Source organism: Ahaetulla prasina, chromosome 5, assembly GCF_028640845.1.
Source record: "Ahaetulla prasina isolate Xishuangbanna chromosome 5, ASM2864084v1, whole genome shotgun sequence".
NCBI lineage: Eukaryota > Metazoa > Chordata > Lepidosauria > Squamata > Colubridae > Ahaetulla > Ahaetulla prasina.
In genome coordinates, this window is record NC_080543.1 from 41,824,096 (window position 1) to 41,842,776 (window position 18,681).

At 36.9% G+C, this 18,681-nt stretch overlaps 1 protein-coding gene across 1 annotated transcript in view; it reads right to left on the reverse strand.

The window, feature by feature from the left end:
- Positions 1-5,966: 5,966 nt before the first annotated feature.
- MPZL1 (myelin protein zero like 1) overlaps positions 5,967-18,681 on the reverse strand; it is a 38,731-nt gene continuing 26,016 nt past the window's right edge. The window contains 3 exon segments of the mRNA XM_058185214.1: positions 5,967-6,907; positions 11,630-11,735; positions 17,033-17,165. Of these exon segments, the coding sequence (XP_058041197.1) occupies positions 6,806-6,907; positions 11,630-11,735; positions 17,033-17,165 (341 nt within the window). The 3' untranslated portion in view covers positions 5,967-6,805.

Here is an 18,681-nt window from a genome sequence, read left to right on the forward strand (position 1 = left end):
ACCCTTTTAACCCTTCTTAAGGCCTTGAAGATCTGATTCTTCTCTGAAGCATTAGGGTATAGCATGGGTTACTATAGTGCCTCCGTGGGATTTTATTTTTATTGGTTTTGCTATCAGCCGCCTAGGATTATTATGCAAGATAGGCAGCCAGTTAAGTTCTTCAAATAAAAAAAGGGCCGTGGTAGCTCAGGCTGTAAGAAGCCTGTTATTAGAACACAGCAGCCTGCAATTACTGCAGGTTCAAGCCCGGCCCAAGGTTGACTCAGCCTTCCATCCTTTATAAGGTAGGTAAAATGAGGACCCAGATTGTTGGAGGGGCAATAAGTTGACTTTGTAAATATACAAATAGAATGAGACTATTGCCTTATACACTGTAAGCCGCCCTGAGTCTTCGGAGAAGGGCGGGATATACATGTAAATTTAAAAAAAAAAAAGAGATCTGAAACTCCAAGATCTCTCTAACTCCATATCATTAGCCCATGTTCCTCTCTCAGGACCCTGCATCTTCACTTACATTTCTCTTCCTTACTTTCTTTACCCATTAGCTCCCTTGCCCATGTTTTTGTTCATTCTACGCCTGTGCTATTCCTTCCTGTGTGTAAAATCTTTTTTTTTTTTATAAAGCGTATCTCTGCTCCAGTCGTCTTATTGCTGGTTCTCATCATGGTTAAACACATTTATTCCTGGGATAACTTCCAAGCTTTCTTGCTTACCTGGTAATATCAGTGGAGTATTTTTCCTTTTTTCCCCTTTCTTGAATAGACAGCAGCACTTCAAAATAAAGCAATTATATATAACAATACTGCTCTTGCCTGATTGTATGGATTTATTTATTTATTTATTTTTGTTATTTGCATTTATATCCCGCCCTTCTCTGAAGACTCAGGGCGGCTTACACTATGTTAGCAATAGTCTTCATTCTATTTGTATATTTATATACAAAGTCAACTTATTGCCCCCAACAATCTGGGTCCTCATTTTACCTACCTTATAAAGGATGGAAGGCTGAGTCAACCTTGGGCCCGGTGGGACTAGAACCTGCAGTAATTGCAGGCAGCTGCTGTTAATAACAGACTGCATTAGCAGCCTGAGCCACAGAGGGTATTTAAAGCTCTAGAAACTTCATAGATACAGGGGAGGTTTCTATAAATAGGTTGTTGCTTGCCCATTTTTTAAGAATTACTATCTGAGTTCTTTTTGTTCAGGGGGGAAATGAGTAACAAAAGAGCCCAGCAGTATGAGTTCAACAGTGTAAAGATAGGAATTATGCATCTTTAGATGCTGTAGATCTACAATTCCCAGTACAATTCAGTATTAAATATGCTGGCTGGGGTAATTTTACATTACAAAGTTTGGAAAACCACAAACTACATTTAAAATACCTATTTTTTTTCAAATTGCTTTTTGACAATTTATGCAAACTGAGCAATGCCTTGTTTTAAAGTTGAAAATCTATCCATAAAAAAATAAAACATGTTTCTTTCTTGTAGGGCAGGGGTAGTCAACCTTTTTATACTTACTGCCCACTTTTATATCTCTGTTAGTAGTAAAATTTTCTAACCGCCCACCGGTTCCAGAGTAATGGTGATTTATAAAGTAGGTTTGGAGGAGGGGGCGCCGGCTACCAGCTCTGCTTGTCTGTTACAGCTGGGTAGTGTGGAGGGAGATGCGCGAGCTATTCTGGGACGAGGCTCTTTTGTTTGCGGTCACACTATAGTGCCATTTAGTTTCACTTACGTAACATGAACTAAACTTATGCGTGGGTGATACAAATAGTTTATTTTCAGAAATTTAAATTGTCACAGCGAATTTTATGGAAACCTAATGAAACTGTTTTTAAATAATGCTATGAATTTTTTTTAAAAAGTCAATTAAATTTAAAAAAAAGGAAAGTGCTTCAGTATTGGACAAAACCCCTACCGCCCACCATGAAAGCTGGAACGCCCACTAGTGGGCGGTAGGGACCAGGTTGACTACCACTGTTGTAGGGAATGTATGTTGTAACAGTCTCTGCACCATGTTTTTCTCTTCTGTTTCAAATAAAACATGAAAATAGTTGGTGGATACTCATTTCTACTTCACCACTCCACATTCCATTTTGGTGCACTACTTGTGTTGCTGCAGTTTGCTCAGTACTATATTGTCATGTAAACCCACCAAATTAAGCCAAAGCAAATAAAATAAAACCTAGTCTGGCTTTATATGATATGAATCCAGCCACTTGAATTCTGACTATTTATAAAGTACAAATTAGTCCATTGTCTATCATAGATTGACAAATTGAGACTTACAACAGACCACTAATGAAAAAAGTTTATTAAAATATTCACAAGAGTACAATATAAAGCTGCTTATGAGAATATGGAGAAGAAAGAAGACTTGTACAATAAAAAAATTCCAGTTTTTTAAAAGTGCAGAAACAAGGTAAAGGGCTCAGTGTTGCATGGCATGGATTTACCTAGTGACAGGAAATCTTAGAACATCTAAGGTTTGGGAAGTTAATTTTCACAATTAGAAGTCATTTGACTTTTATAGAAAAGTACAGCACCACAAAAATACTGCTCATACATAAGTTGAGAGATTTTTGTATGTTAGTTTGGAATCTGAATTCAATATGTGAAAAGTGCAACTAACAGCATTCACAAATAGAAACAATTACGAAGTGTTTCAGACAGTTACATGATTTTGTAATCTATTAAGACTTGGGCTTCAGGCTCATATGTTGATGACTGAATTACCTTTGCTTCTACCAAAATATACTAAGTAGAGAAAGGAAAAACTCTGTAGTGTAAATTTAGCTAGTTACAAGACAGATCATAATTACTTCAAAAAATAATGCACTGGAGAGCATCAGGACAAGTCTAAATGCTTGATGAAAGAAACTGGCCCAAAAATTACATTACATAAATCCAGGCAAATTAGGAACCATTCCAGGCAATCAAAACAAGAAACCATTAAAGAAATAAAGGAGTTGGCTAGGAGAATAGTGGTACACGTTTTATAGTAGAAATTCCCAACCTGGACTTCTTGGTCACATCCCTGGGAGGTGCAAAATGGAATATTGGGGTGCAGCCAAAAGTGTCTTGTGTGTCTTAATGATGAGTCACAAGTCACCACTCAGCCAGCCATCAGTAGGCCTTGAGCAATGATAGTAGGTGGTTGTGTTGCATAGTCGTCTTATTTAATTAATAACATATGTAACTAATATGTTACATATCGGAGTGCTGTTTTTAAAATCATTATAATGCAACATCTGACTTAATTGTATATTATTTCCCACATTAATGATTTAATGAGTTCCTTACATATTTCACCCCTTGGGGGCTCTTAGCTTGCCATCTTAAAGGTAAAGGTAAAGGTTCCCCTCGCACATATGTGCTTGTCGTTCCCGACTCTAGGGGGCGGTGCTCATCTCCATTTCAAAGCCGAAGAGCCAGCGCTGTCCGAAGACATCTCTCTGGTCATGTGGCCGGCATGACTAAATGCCAAAGGCACACGGAACGCTGTTAACTTCCCACTAAAGGTGGTCCCTATTTTTCTACCTGCATTTTTTACGTGCTTTCGAATTGCTAGGTTGGCAGAAGCTGGGACAAGTAACAGGACCTCATCCCGTTATGCGGCACTAGGGATTTGAACCACTGAACTGCCGACCTTTCGATCGACAAGCTCAGCATCCTAGCCACTGAGCCACCGTGTCCCTCTGTCACTTACACCTCACCTAAATTCACTTGGCCAATCCCATACTTATCCCTGCTTTATCCAACCAATCAAATGTCTCCCTCGAAGCAATTGATTCCTCCACTCCATATATAATCAAAAGAATGGAGGATCAAAGAATTGAAGGAAAGACAGGAAGTACCTTTTATTTCAAGCATACTCCAGTCTCTCACTGCCCGAGTCAAAAGAGATGTATACTGTTTTCACCATATTCTGGTAGCCCAATCTATTCATTCACTCATACTAGAAAGGTGTAAGTTTACTGGTAGTGAAATAGACCAACTATACAGCGTCATTCACTTCCAGATGTTCTTCCTATATAAAATGTGGCATTTGTTGAGTGCACTGTGACTGTTCATCATGAATTTCATCACTTAAGCAGCAAATTTACACAAGCCCACTTGTGCAAATAATAATTAGATGAAGTATAGTTGTGATATAGGCTGACGATATATCACATCTATCACACATTGATATATGCACAGTAGGAATTTCATATCATAAGCATCACAACTTACTTAATAAGTTGTGTCACATCCCTGTGGAGTTTTCACCTCCATTTAGTGATGTAACTCAGATATCGTAATATAATATTCTAATTATCTCGTGATATATTGTTATAGGAATGTCGGACTGAGTAAAGCGGACATCCCTGATTTAATTGTAATATTTGCACATGTATTTCTCTTTCTGTTTTACAAACTAAGATTTCATGTCAAAAAGAATGAAGTGAAATGATGACTATTTGTGCTTTCATTTCACTTGCATAACAGGAAATGATGGCTTGGAAAAAGACCCAGTGCATTTTTTGCAGTATTGCGCTTTCCAACTCAAATCTGAAGCCATCCAAGCTTCGAGAGCATTTCAAGAATAAGTATGGGGCAGCTGACGTTGAAGGACATGAGGTTGGGTCATCAAAAATTGAAAGAGCTTCTTTTGCTTCACAAGGAATTCTTCCTATATTAAATCGCATTTTTGTTAAAAAAAAGAACCTTGTTTCATACTAAGTGACATACAAAGTGGCCAAATCCAAGAAGCCTCATTTTTTGACAAAGTCATGAATGAGAGACAGAAGCAAAGATGCCACTGAATTTTATGTTAACAATTGGGATTGATTTTACCTTTTATATATTTTTCTGAATAAATTAGAATTTAATTGTTCAATTTGTCACCGGAAGTATTGTATATAATTCAACTTTTTGTTCAAAAAATTAGACAACTTCATCTTCAAATGTGCTATTTTTGTAGGGGATATGAACATAGAAATTTAACTGACAGTCAAGAAACAACAGTATCATGATAAATCCAAGGTGCTTCCAAATATGAAGATGAAATTGACAAAGAACTATGTCAAAGAAGAAGCTCAACTTGAAAAACCTAACAAAGTCACTGACGCCAAATGCCTTTGGACTTCTAAAAATAAGACAACACACATGGTTTATGTAATAAAGATCAAGGAATATTTTAGCACCATTCACAGCAAAGTTCAATGAGTACCTGAAAAGACAACTTCTACATTAACGTCTAAACCTCCTCATTCCCCCTCGTAAAACAGAAATCTCAACATCAGCCAATTGTTTCTTATCCACTCACTAAGGCTCCATTACTGAGGAATAATGAATTCCGTGATGAATACCCTGATGAATGCCTTGTTCTTAAAGTATGTAATATAATTTTGATACAGTGTTTCCATAAATATGGCTCAAAAATGTTACTCATTCTAAATCACACTTAAGACATTTAAAACAGATTTAAATATCTTTTGGTTAATTCTAAATAGCTGCTCAAGTTTTGCATGAAATGTTCACACATAACCTCCACAAATATGGAGAGCTAACTGCACTAGTTAGTAAATAGAAAACACTTCTTGTGTGCCGCACAGACTAGCAATTTAATATTTGCCAGCCCTTGATTCAATGAAAAAGATCCATTTTTAAAAGAACACTTAAACTTATTTTTCATGTATAAAGCTGAACAAACATATGAGCAGATATTGTAGACATGTAAAGTACTTCAGAAAAAAGCAATAATAGCACCAGTATACCTGAAACACTGAGGTAGAGAGGGGGAGGGAGAGCAGATTCAGAGTTGATAGGAATGATATCATAAAGATGAAAGGCAGTGGAACAGACTTCTTCCACAGTAGAGAAGCATACCGCTATTTAAGTTTCAAAGTAAATTTGAATGAGATTTAAGAATTAATGGCAGTAAAACTGACCTATGTGTACCTTCCATGAAATGCATTAAAAGATTAAATTGTAGCCATTTGTTTTTGCAACTGCAACATCAATCAGCCTTTTGTAACTCTTAGAAGTAGACTATTGTAAAGAGATTTATAGATTATAGAAAGGCACAACAAAATTAGCACCCTATTTTGCTCCAAGAGGTAACTGAGTTTCATCTTTGTTGCTGAAACCAGAAAAGAGCCATAAAAACATCTCAAGATATTTGTTAATGTTGCACTATAAAAATTACTTGATTAAAACTTTTGTATGTCTCAAAGTTTGTTTATGGGAGGCTGCCTCCCTTCAATTCCTTGAAGACAAAATTTTGCCTTCCATTAGATTGGAAACTAAAACAAGTAAAGATTACTTCTCCTAGAAAAGGAGGACATTAGAGTGGAAGAAGACATAAGTTGTATGAAAAATTAGATCTGTAAAAAATGCAAAAATATTAATTAAGAGAAATCATGAAGAAGTAGTTCTTGTGTCCATTTCAAAAGTAACATAAAAAGTACCAATTCCATTAGACTATCCAAGAATTTCCAGTTTTTCCATATAACAATTGACAAATTGCCTAAAGGTGTAACATGAATGTTTCTTTTCTCCCCTTTTCCTAAATATATAATGAACTATTGGCCATTTATAAGCAGAATTATCATCATATTTTAACATGCAACATTGTTCTCCTTTCTGTATGATTAAATAGACTATTTACACACAGTTCATATATAATCTCTTTCTCTCTGTATGCACATGCATTGGTCTTAGCCTAGGCATCAAAGGCCACATATGAGTTCTCTGGGTCAATTTTCTTCAAGCGATTCCAGTTTGAACTTTTGTTAAGCTTTGGATAGGTTGTAATCTCCTCAGTTCTTCCGAATATCAGCATAGACCACAGACTCTGATTTGTTGATTCTGTCACTGTAATGCCCTCCAGAGTGATCTAATTGTGCATAAATTACTGGTCCCTAAAAACAGAAAAAATAAACATGGTATAAATATTTAATTATTCTATTAGTGGCTAGTGAAAACTCAGAATCACATGCAAATGAAAACAAGGGATTTTATTTCCTCTTTTTGAAATCCAGTCTTAGAAATCATACCAATTATGTGGATTATTGTAACCATCGATCTGTTGACATAAACAAATATAAAATTCACAGCAAATGGCTTATAGTTCTCTGTCTTTCATCCTTCAGGGAGATAAGATCTTTTGTAGTTTATGTGGCAACATAGTCAAACACAGTGCAGAGAATGAACACTTCTTCAAAAGTACTTCAAGTAATCACAGCCCTGCTATGTCAGCTCATTCACAAGATTCCACTTTTCCACATCACAGATTACATGTATTTGTGTAGGTGGCATTTATAATTCAAGAAAAGGAAGTATATGGAATACCAACAAGAAAGGAGCAAGTAGCTGAAGAATAATTCCTAGGCATTTACATTTTATAACTCTGTGAATCTTTCTCAACATATCTTTGTCCCATATCTTTCAGAATAAGTCTCCTCAAACTTTTAAGTGATAAGGTATAGCTTAATTACAAGTATTAGAGTTATTGAATAGGACTTAACATTCCAGTTCTTTAGGACAGAAATCAGAGTTTTGTTTAATGGATTGACAGTGCAGATTAGGAAGCATTTTATAAGGAGAAAAATAATTGGGAAGAATGAATATGGTATATGTTAATTGCAAACAAGTAGGAAAAAAATAGGAAGATATTATTTTTCTCAAAATGCAACAGCCATCTTAAAAAGAAGTTGTTTCTTTTATATGCAAGTTTTCTTATTTAACATGCTTTTTCTAGCTACTACAAATACTGTAGGGGATTCATGTAACTATTTTCTAGCAAGGAGAGTTGATCAGGGGAAAATCATAGTCTCCTGCAGGAATTTCCAACTGTAATCAGTTATATAAATAGTAATTTGCTGCAAAAAGTAGTAATCTGCAATCATTTTATGTCAATTATTTGAATTTTATTTGAATAAATTATTTGAATTTATGTCAATCCTTGGAAAGGGCAATCCCATTTCAATCACTTTAAAATACTCATATATCCTAGTCTAGGTAACTAGTAAATATTACCAGATAAATCTGAAGAGAAAAACATAGAGAAGTATGCCAGGATAATTGTATTTCAGGAAAAAAAAAGGAAACGTATGCATGTTGCCTAAAAAGCTTCAAGTAGAAAGCTATATTGGTCAGATATATTTGCTTCTCAGCAGAAATTATGGGAAAAAGATTTTAGCATTCAGAATCACTGTCTGGATGCTACGCAACTGAGATACTGTCTTCTAATTTATCCATTATACATATAGGAACCCAGATAACCAAAGCAGAGAAAATGGTTAATTATCACATTCAAAATGATTAAGCATTCTACAGATGAACAAAGGAAAAGGAGAATGAGTACTATATACCAGTTGAACATGCACAATTGTGAGAAATAATGGTTCAGACAAATTTATTGATAAGGACAAGAGGGCAGTCCTGATGAGTCTAGCTGGATGGAATGTTTCTACAAAGGCTGTTTTCAAACATGCCATCTGAAATTCAACCTGGGCAACAAGTTTCTGCTTTCAGAACAAGCAATGTTCATCTTTAAGACTAAATATTTAGGAAATACATAGGATACTAGGAGACTTTGGATAGGTAATGCACAAGCTGTTACTTTGAAGGTACAGTATTAAGCTGGTGATGTTTTTTTTTATTTCCCCCTGTCGTGTATATATATATATTTTCCTCCTTATTCTAACAGCAGCAATACAAATTCCTATAGAAGGTTATATTCTGGTGCCATGAAAATGATTGCCTGAAAATAAAGTATAAAATAACTGTATCCCAATTCTAAATCTGACATGTTTTAATACATTGCCAGAACTTCTGGTAGCATTTAAATATAGAAAAAATAAAGAAACCAAGGGATAAATGCCACATATTCCAATATACTTTTAAGGGCTCCAAAAGAAAACACTTCTGATTCTAAATTTCCAAAACAAATCAACAGTACCCTGATACACTAATATCTGTGCTGATATTAAGAAAAAAGGTATTTCTATTTCTTTTGATTTAATTCATGACAGCTTCTTTTATGTCTCTATTAAAGGAACATAAAAATAGTCTGTAGAATAGGGATCCCATATGGGTTTCAGAAATACAGTGTACATCAAGTTGGCAACAATTTAATAAATCATTAACTGTAGGTTGCCATATAGTGTATGTCTGAGTAGATATGACAACTCTACTGTAACATGCCTGGCTGAATGCATTTTTATATTCATACAATGTTCTCAGACATGGTAAAGGTAAAGGTTCCCCTCGCACATATATGCTAGTCGTTCCCGACTCTAGGGGGCGGTATCATCTCCGTTTCAAAGCCAAAGAGCCAGCGCTGTCCGAAGACATCTCCATGGTCATGTGGCCAGCATGACTCAACGCCAAAGGCACATGGAATGCTGTTACCTTCCCACCAAGGTGGTCCCTATTTTTCTACTTGCATTTTTTACATGCTTTTGAATTGCTAGGTTAGCAGAAGCTAGGACAAGTAACAGGAGCTCACCCCGTTATGTGGCACTAGGTATTCAAACCACTAAACTGCCAACCTTTCGATCTATAAGCTCAGTGCCTTAGCCCCTGAGCCACTGCGTCTCCTGGTTTCAGACATGAGATGTGTTCAAATGCAAGCCACCACTGGGAAATGGACACAAAGCAACTCACAGTTTGAACTATGAACTATGTGAACTATGTTGAAACAAAATCTAATAGGGGTCAAACCTCTGTATTTTTAGTTGAATTCCACAACACAAATGTAATCACTTTTGATTACATAATTTTTCTCTAAATTGATAAATGTGCAATATTTATCATTGTAGTAGTGGTGTAACTACTAATTATTTATTTAGTGTATTAGTGGTACACTGCTACATAAATACAACCCACTTCTACTTCTACCAATTCACTACTGTGGTACTGCAGGTAAAAGATAAAGATTTTCCCTGTCCAGTTGTTTCTGTCCCTGTCTACATTCTGAGTCTAGGGGCTGGTGCTCATCTCCATTGCTTAGCCGAGAGTCAGCGTTGCCCAAAGATATTTCTGTGGTCATGTGGCCAGCATGAATATATGCCAAAGACATACAGAATGCTGTTACCTTCCTACCGAAGTGGTACCTATTTGCATGCTTTCAAACTTCTAAGTTGGCAGAAGCTAGGGCAAATAATGGGAGTTCACCTTGTCACACAGTGCTTGGGTTTCAAACTGCCGACCTTCTGGAAGACAAGCCCAGTGTCTTAACTGCTAGGCCACTGTGCCTCCTTTACTATTACAACTACATTATAAAATTTGATGCATAGCCTCCAAAACTAAGTCAATTTCATCCATCATTTATTACCTATTTGCCAGGCAGCAAAGCAAACCAACATGTCATCGACACCATTATTCCTTTTAAGGAGTTCATAATTTAGGTCTATATTTAAGTACTGATTCATCTGGTATTCATAACTGACAAGAAACTCCATGTTGGTAAATGGTTAACACTATTCCTTTGGAATTCATCATACAAACACTACCATTTGTTTCCTTTCCCTACTATACTCTCACAATTTGCCAGCTAATTTCTGGACTTACAGTCAAGACTACTAATAGTAATCTGCAACCACTAAAAATAGCATGTGGAACTGTGTAAGTTAGTTAGAACATAGCTAAATTTACATTATAACAACAAACTATCAATAAGTAATAACTCCATGTATATAAGTTTCTCATTTTTCCAAAAAACCTTCATAAATGTTTGATGAGATTTTATTCCTTACTTAAGGATCTCAAATCATATCATAAAGTCTATGACTTTCTACTAAACTTTGAACAGATTTGAAAAAGTAAAATCTTTTCTGATCAATACAATTTCTATTATGTCTTTCCAGCCAACAAAAATGATTCACTGTAGGAAAACAAAGAGACCTGTTATTTATTTCCCCATTTCAAGCCAGCCTTATTACCTTCTGCTATACCTGGTTCCAAAGTCCCTAAGTCTTTTTCCATTTTACACTCTTAAGCAGTATGTAGTGTTGGCCCAACACTAATGGCAAAGATTAAGAATAGTAATGCCAACAATACTATATATTTTTATAAAGAACAGAGGTCTTCAAACTTGGCAGCTTTAAGATTTTGGGAATTCAACTCCCAGAACTCCCCAGCCAGCTATGCTGGCTGGAGAATTCTGGGAGCTGAAGACCCCAAGTCTTAAAGCTGCTAAGTTTGGGGACCTCTGACCTAAAACATTAAATACTTAATATTCTCAAAGGCATATAATTACAGCTGAAAGAAGTTTAGACACTACTATGGAACAGCTATTTATTCAATCCTCTAGATTTTTATAAATCAGATCTCTAGGACTGAAGACCTACATGAAGGTAGACTACCTTCAGTAATTTATCTCACGACAGAAACTCATCATTTATTAAGATTAATTGCCCTGCAGTAGTTTAGCATAGCCGTAGGCAACAAGTATATCACAAAAATAATAGCCAAAAGATAGCTACATTTCTCACTGTAGGTTCCATTACAGCAGGAATTTTTCCAGACATTTTTCCATGTAGGTGTTTCAGTGATGAATTGTCCCTTCCTCCCCTTAACAAAAACACTACCTTTCCAGTCACTAGATAATCGCCGAGTCAGAGTATGATACCATTTACCTGATGAGATCGGATGGGCCCGCTGTTTACCAAAACCTCTGTATCGGAGGGGGACTTCCGTGGAGCCTGCTTAACTGGAGACATCAAGCTCTCAGAGGTACTGCAGCTGATGAGGTGGCAAGCAGATTTTGCAGAATAACATTCAAGAAGCAAATCCAAGACAAAACAAAACAAAACACAGGCAAGTGATGGCAAGATGAGGTGGCAATAGGCCAAATAGAATGACCTCAGTGAATGACAGACAACACATACATCCTTGCTTTATACTTGCTCAGGTCAGTCATGACTATATTTTCTCTCTTCACATACAGAAAAGAAAGTCCTTCTGCTCCAGGTTAGATAAAGAAACTCATAACCACATAAAGAACTAACTCCCCGCCCTGCATCTTCATGTAATGTAATTTAATTTAGAGTTTATTAGATTTAAAAACCATCCAACTCTATTATGACTCTGTGTGGTATAACATTTATCACATTTAAACCAACAATCCACACAATTAAAAATACCAAGGGACCTACTAGAGAAAACCACCATCATTTCACAAATTAAAACAACTAACAACTCACTCTAGACCTAGTCCTGGAAAAAGAGCTAGATGGTAAGAGCTCATCTAAATCAGCAGTCACCAACTGGTGGTCCATGGACCACTGGTGGTCCACAAGAAAATTTTGGTGGTTCACAGAAAAATTATTTGCATTTTTTATATTGCACTAAATGAGGGGTCCTCAAACTATGGCCCCTGGGCCAGATACATGCAATGAACATTTGTGTTGCTGCAGAGACTCTCCCCCTTTGGGGTCTTTTTGTGTGGGTCGGAGAGGGACAGAAATTCTGACTTGGGGTCTGCTTCAGCCTCCTGGCTTTGGGCAAAGGCTGGAGGGAAGCGCCACTGGTGGGGAAAAGCTGGAGGGCCTTGTTGCACTGGGACTGCCTCATGGCCTGGAACTGGCTGACCATCTCAGCTCGCTGAACCTCCAGGCGTCGGTACCTGGCCTTGCACTCCTGCAAGTCTTCCCTCTGCTTGGAAAGCCTATGCTTGTAGTCCTGAGTGAGTTACTTCTGCTCCTTCTTGATCAAATCCAATTTGAACTGAGCTGTTTTGCTAACTCTTTCTCGTGGTGGCTGCTTAGCTCCAACAACTGCTTCCTATAGGGGCCTTGAGGAGCCTGGGCGAGGAGGTGAGGAGTGGCTGGAAGGGGTGGGGTGAGTAGAGGCTAGCGAAGCACCCCTCAACGTGAGTGACATTGAGTTGGCCACGCCCACCCAATCACATGACCCCCTAGCCACGCCCACCCAGACGGTCATTAGGCAGATCATATTAGTAATCCGCAGGATTTAATATTACAAATTTAGTGGTCCCTGAGGTCCAAAAGGTTGGTGACCCAATCTAAATTATTATCAGGGTAGGGAAAGAAGGGATTTCATTTCTGGAGAGAAGGTGTTACTTCTGGATAGACAATTTCCAGCATCCTCTGAATTGACCAAGCTTAAAAAATGGAACCCAATCCTGCCAACTCTACCAGATAATATACGGTTGACAATACTACATTATCTGGAAGCAACTTTTCTGTATAAAATTTGCTGCTAGGAGAAATACCTAACTTGGTTCTAAAAATAGGAATATAAATTCCATTAACCCTTTTCCAAAATATCAGCTTTTCATAAGATTTCCAAATGTTTTGGTCAATAGCTGCTGATGGGAACTATACCCAAAGTATCTGTAGTTATCATATTGGGGAAATCTAACCTAGATTGGTTTTCTTTCTACATAGCCAACATAGTGAAATTTAAAATTTGTGAAGCCTTTTGAACTTTCAATATTTCTGCATCAGTATGACCTAAAACATTATATTTCCACATGCATTTCCTAAAATTAGTTAAAGAGAACCCAATTAAGCAAATAGGTCAAGAACATCTTGTTTGTTCTTTTTTCATTGAGGAAAATAATTCCATGCTACTTATTTTATGGAAAAGGTATATGAATTTTTCAGTGACCAGTGTCCCCCCCTTGGAAGGCAATAATTGCAACTAAAAGTTTCTTGTAACTTTTAAGCAGTCTTGCAAATCAGCTTGGAGGAATTTTAGTCCATTCCTCCATACATAGAAATTCTTACATAAGCAACTTTTCCACTGTTTCATTTCCAGTTATGTAACTTCTCATTCCTTGCATCAGCTACCCGCTTCAGGTTCTTCCTCAACATTTCTATAGAATTAAGGTCAAAACTTTGACCTGGTCATTCTAAACATTGTCCCGTTTAAACATTCTTTGGTGGTATCACTGTGCATTTGGGTTGTTGTCTTGCTGCCTGATCCACTTTCTCTGGAACAGATACCCTGACCTTTTCCTATAGAATTTGCTGGTACAATTCAAAATTCATAGTTCCATCAATGATGGCAAGCTGTCCTGGTTTAGAGGCAGCAAAACCAGCTCAAACCATGATATCGCTGCTACCATGTTTCCCAGATGGGATAAAGTTGTATTGCTAGATTGCAGCATTTGCCTTGATTCAAACCAAAACATTCTATTCCTCATCCACCCACAGAACATTCTTGCAGTAGCTGTTCATCTTATTCATGTGGTCTTTTGCAAACTGTGGATGAGCAGCAATGTTCTTTTGCGGAAGTACTGACTTTCTTATTTATTTATAAAATTTATTTACTGCCCAATTTGTATCTGCATTTCTTCTTGCAATCTTGCCATTGGTTCAATAATCTGCTGATATGAACACTGACATTTGCTAATTTAAGAAAGGCCTTAAGTTTCTTATATATTACCCTGGAGTTCTTTGAGCCCCCTCAGAGCATTGCACCCCTTGCTTTTGGTGTAATCTTGATTTGTTGACTATTCCTGGGAAGGGTAACAATGGTGTTCAATTGTTTCTGTTTGCACACAATCTGCCTGACAGTGGACTGTCTTTGAAAACAGATTTGTAACCTTTTACAGTTTGGTGAGCATCAACAACTGTTTTGTCCTCAGAAACCTCCTTGTTCAAGCAAAGGGACACTTCTACATGCCTGTGTTGAGAAGATCAGATTTTGATTGTGATTATCCAGAATTCTATTCTTTAAATAAGAACGGGCCCCTACATATGTACATCTGATGATCATCCCATTCATTGAAATATCTAACTCTAATTTTCCCTTCAAATAAACAGATAATTCTAGAAGTTCAGCAACTTTTTCCACACATAAATATGTAGCTTTGGGTCATTTTCCTCAATGAATAAGTATGTTTCTGACTCATTTGTTTAATTTTTTTTTATTTATTTACATTTATATCCCGCCGATTCTCTTTATTTAGTTTTAGGACTTGTGTGGAAACAAATCATGTTTTAGGTCATATTGAGGCCAAAGGTTCAAAAATTTTAAGTATCACTTAAAAGCATATGCAAGTGTGATAATGAAAAGATGACAATGCTATTAAGCAGAAAGTTGCCCTCCACTAATCAGTTTTGTTATCAAACATAAATACTGAACATTCAAAAGGCAGACATGAGATATGAAGCAATACACAAAAACACCCATACTGAGAAAACATACTTAAGAGATAGTAAATGGGCTTCATCCATACTGAGACTAAACCCCAGCACATAACAATCAAAGGACAAATCTATTCTAAGAGAATGTGCAACTCTGCACTGAACCAGTTAATAATACTGAATTCACAGTTTGTGCATAAAATATTTTCAAGTGCATTTTTTTTACTGACAGCAATCTTATTTTTTTCTCATAGTGTAAAAAGTCCAAATATTCAATTCATGCATGCATCTGAATTAGCTGCTTCTGAAGGTACATAGCCTTGTTGCCAAAACTGAAGAAATGAGACAACAAAATGCAAACAATAGATGAGATATGCTGCCCCTTCACCAACAGTCCACAAAACAGAAATTCAGCATAAGTGTTGGAAGTATGTTAGCAGGAGAGTAAGCAAGGGAGTCAGAAATGTGTATACATATGGACATGAAGTACCAAAGAACTACTGGCATGATTAGTTACCATGATATATAGTGGGACTGGAAGAGATGACCCAGCCCTGTTACATTCCCAGTCTTGCATCTATATCAGGATCTCTGTAAGGAAAGGAAGATAAAAAGCAGGATCCAAACCCAGCATACCAAAGCAGTAATAGGGGAAAAATCAAAGAAAAAATAGACATTGTGATACTGCCATGCAAGAGTTACCACCACCACCTGTCTCAATCAGTTACAGCTCGAGTGTTAGTTTATTTAGAAATTAAATATCATATTATACATATACACAAATGTGTGTGTGCACACACACACATTCTTATTTGTAATTACTGGAATAGACATCCCACCACTTAGTAACCATCAGAAATGAGATCAATGAGATCAATATTAATGTTTGCTGCTTGGAGGCAACCACAAAAGAACAGTAATTTTATACAAAGATAATCCCAAACCTTCAGAAATAATACACTTGATGAAAAAATTATTATTTATATTAAGATGTGGCATCCTGGGTGCAGATCAGTATTCAAGTGTTATGCAAACGGTACATGCACAAGGGAAATTAAGCTTTCCACACTGAGCCAGAGCTTATACAGCCAATTCACTGCACTCATTCAACCTTACCACTGACATCTACTGCAGCACTTTCTAAGTTCTGCAGCTGAAAAGAAGGTTACAAAAAAGATGTCAATTACATACACCCAGTACAAATTGACTTTTTAGCACTGTATGAATAATATTTACTGGATCTACAAAAGCAAGAAGTCAGGCCATGAAATGATTGATCCTGAAAGAATTGTTATGTGCAATTTTCTGTGCACAGGGCTGCATTTCTGTTGGAATTAAGTGATAAAGCAAAGTAAATGTCACCACCAATTCAAAGGAGCCCATCAACCAATTGTTCATGGCAAATAATCCACCTTAAAGATATTGTCTAATAGAAGTTCCTTAAAGCCAAATTACAGGAGGCATCATGAGCGCAACAGGAACAAAAAGAAGTCATGCATATGATAAAGCCAGTGAAAATAGAAGAAGGGCAGTTTTTCCAAAGCCAAGGTTGTAAAGCTATGGAAAGCGGACTGTTGTAAAAGGAACTGGCAGCCATACCCCCAATCCTAGAAAAACGTTCTGCCATTCAGAATGTAACCTGATAGTGACACAGCCTCCTTTAGTCTGAGAGCTGCAAAGGAGCAGTTTTAGGCTACTTTCCAAGGAGGATACTAAACTTAAGGGACCTATGCTCATAAAGAGGAGCAACATGCGAATATATGTACACCATGAAGTTGATAATTTATAAGCCCAGAAGGATGTAGTTTCTAGCTGTCCCAGTAACTTAATCCAAAATATAAATGCACAAATTCATGTTTCAAACTGTTCATATTCTCTCCCCTCCACCCTTGCATATCTAAAGAAACAAGTATAGTACCTTACCCAGAATAGTGCTTTTTGGAATTCTTCTTTCTGATCATAACACACACAATAAGCATGATGACGAAAACTAAAACTAGAATGCCAACACCGGTTACCCCTAACACAAGGGTAAGAGAAAATGCAGACAAGTTACCTGAGGAGGAAAAAAAAACACTTTCAGTTATTATTAAACCTTGTTAAAACTGATCATACATTATTCTATTCAAATTTTTAATTCAATTGTGGATGTATCTATATTATCAGTATGCTTTTTTAAATACTTTTTACTTATTAAACATGAAATGAAAACCATTGATGTTATACAGGCCGCCTCCTACCTTTATGTTTTAAAAAAACCCACAACTAACAGCAACTCAGATTCAGTTTGTAATCAACTAATACTTTTCACAAGCATTATTATATGTCCCCAACTGTATTCTTGTGCATTTGATTTTTTAAAAAGAACTTTATATTTGTCTCTTTTCATATTAATTCTCTTAGCATATTTATTTCACCCATCATGTTAATTTTGAATTTTATTTTTGTCTTCTAAAATATCCTACTTTATTTTCTATCACCTGCAATTTAATAAGCATTCTCTCCATCTCTTCTTCAAAGCCATTAATAAAAAGCTTGAATTGTACAGGGCCCAAGATATGGAGTAATTTATTCAAACTGGTATTTATTCCACTCTGAGGAGGAACCATTGATAGTGTTCTCCAAGTATGATTTTCAACTACATATACGCTTAACTGTAATGACAGCCGTACGCTAGCTTGCTCATCAGAATACAATGTACTTTGTAAAAGGTTTTATTAAAATAAAATTAAAACATAATAAAATTATGTTTTATTGTAGCATTTCTGTAATTTACTGAAAAGTTATGAATCAAACAAATCTTATTTCAGATTAAGAAATAATTAATTATTCCTTAATCTGGAATAAGATCAATTAGGTAAACTTTCTTGACAAATTCAAGTTACCATTCATGTGGCCTTCTGGCAATTATCAGACCAATCTTATACCACCTAAAAACAATCTCTTTAGGTGTGATGACTCCTCCAGATGCTTCCCCAGACACCTCTCCAAATGCTAGTTTGGAGGAGGATGAGCCGGTCCTAGGCATGTCAGGAGGGGAGGCAGATGAGGCTGCAAGACAGGAGCGGTGGGGCTAAGCACAGGGAAAAAACCAGACAAGCAGCTGGCTTAGCTAGAGACAGGAGAGGCACAACTGCAGCTGGGAAGCCAGAGACTTTGAGTGGAGAGTGCACACAGCTGCAGCTGTCAGTGGAGATGAAGACATGCTTCCTCCTCCAGATCCGAGAGCATATAGGGCTGAGAGGAGGCAGGCACAAAGAAGATCAGCCAGGCTGCACCAGGAAGCAGTTTAGTTCAGCAAGGGGAGTGAAACAATGATATAATTTTATTGAGGTCTTGTTGTAAGCGAACCTCTGAAGGGGACAATCTAGCCTGAAGCTGTTGTAGCCACAGGAGTGAGGAGTGGTTAAAGAATGATGCCACAGTAGCGGCTTGTATTGCCCAGGCGGAAGCCTGATGAGTCTTTTTAAAGGATAGCTTGAATTTTTTATCCTCCGGTCTTAGACTCTCGGAGGAGTCCCCTGAAATGTAAGGTGAAGGGGACGCTAAGGCCAGTATCGGGGAGTTAACAG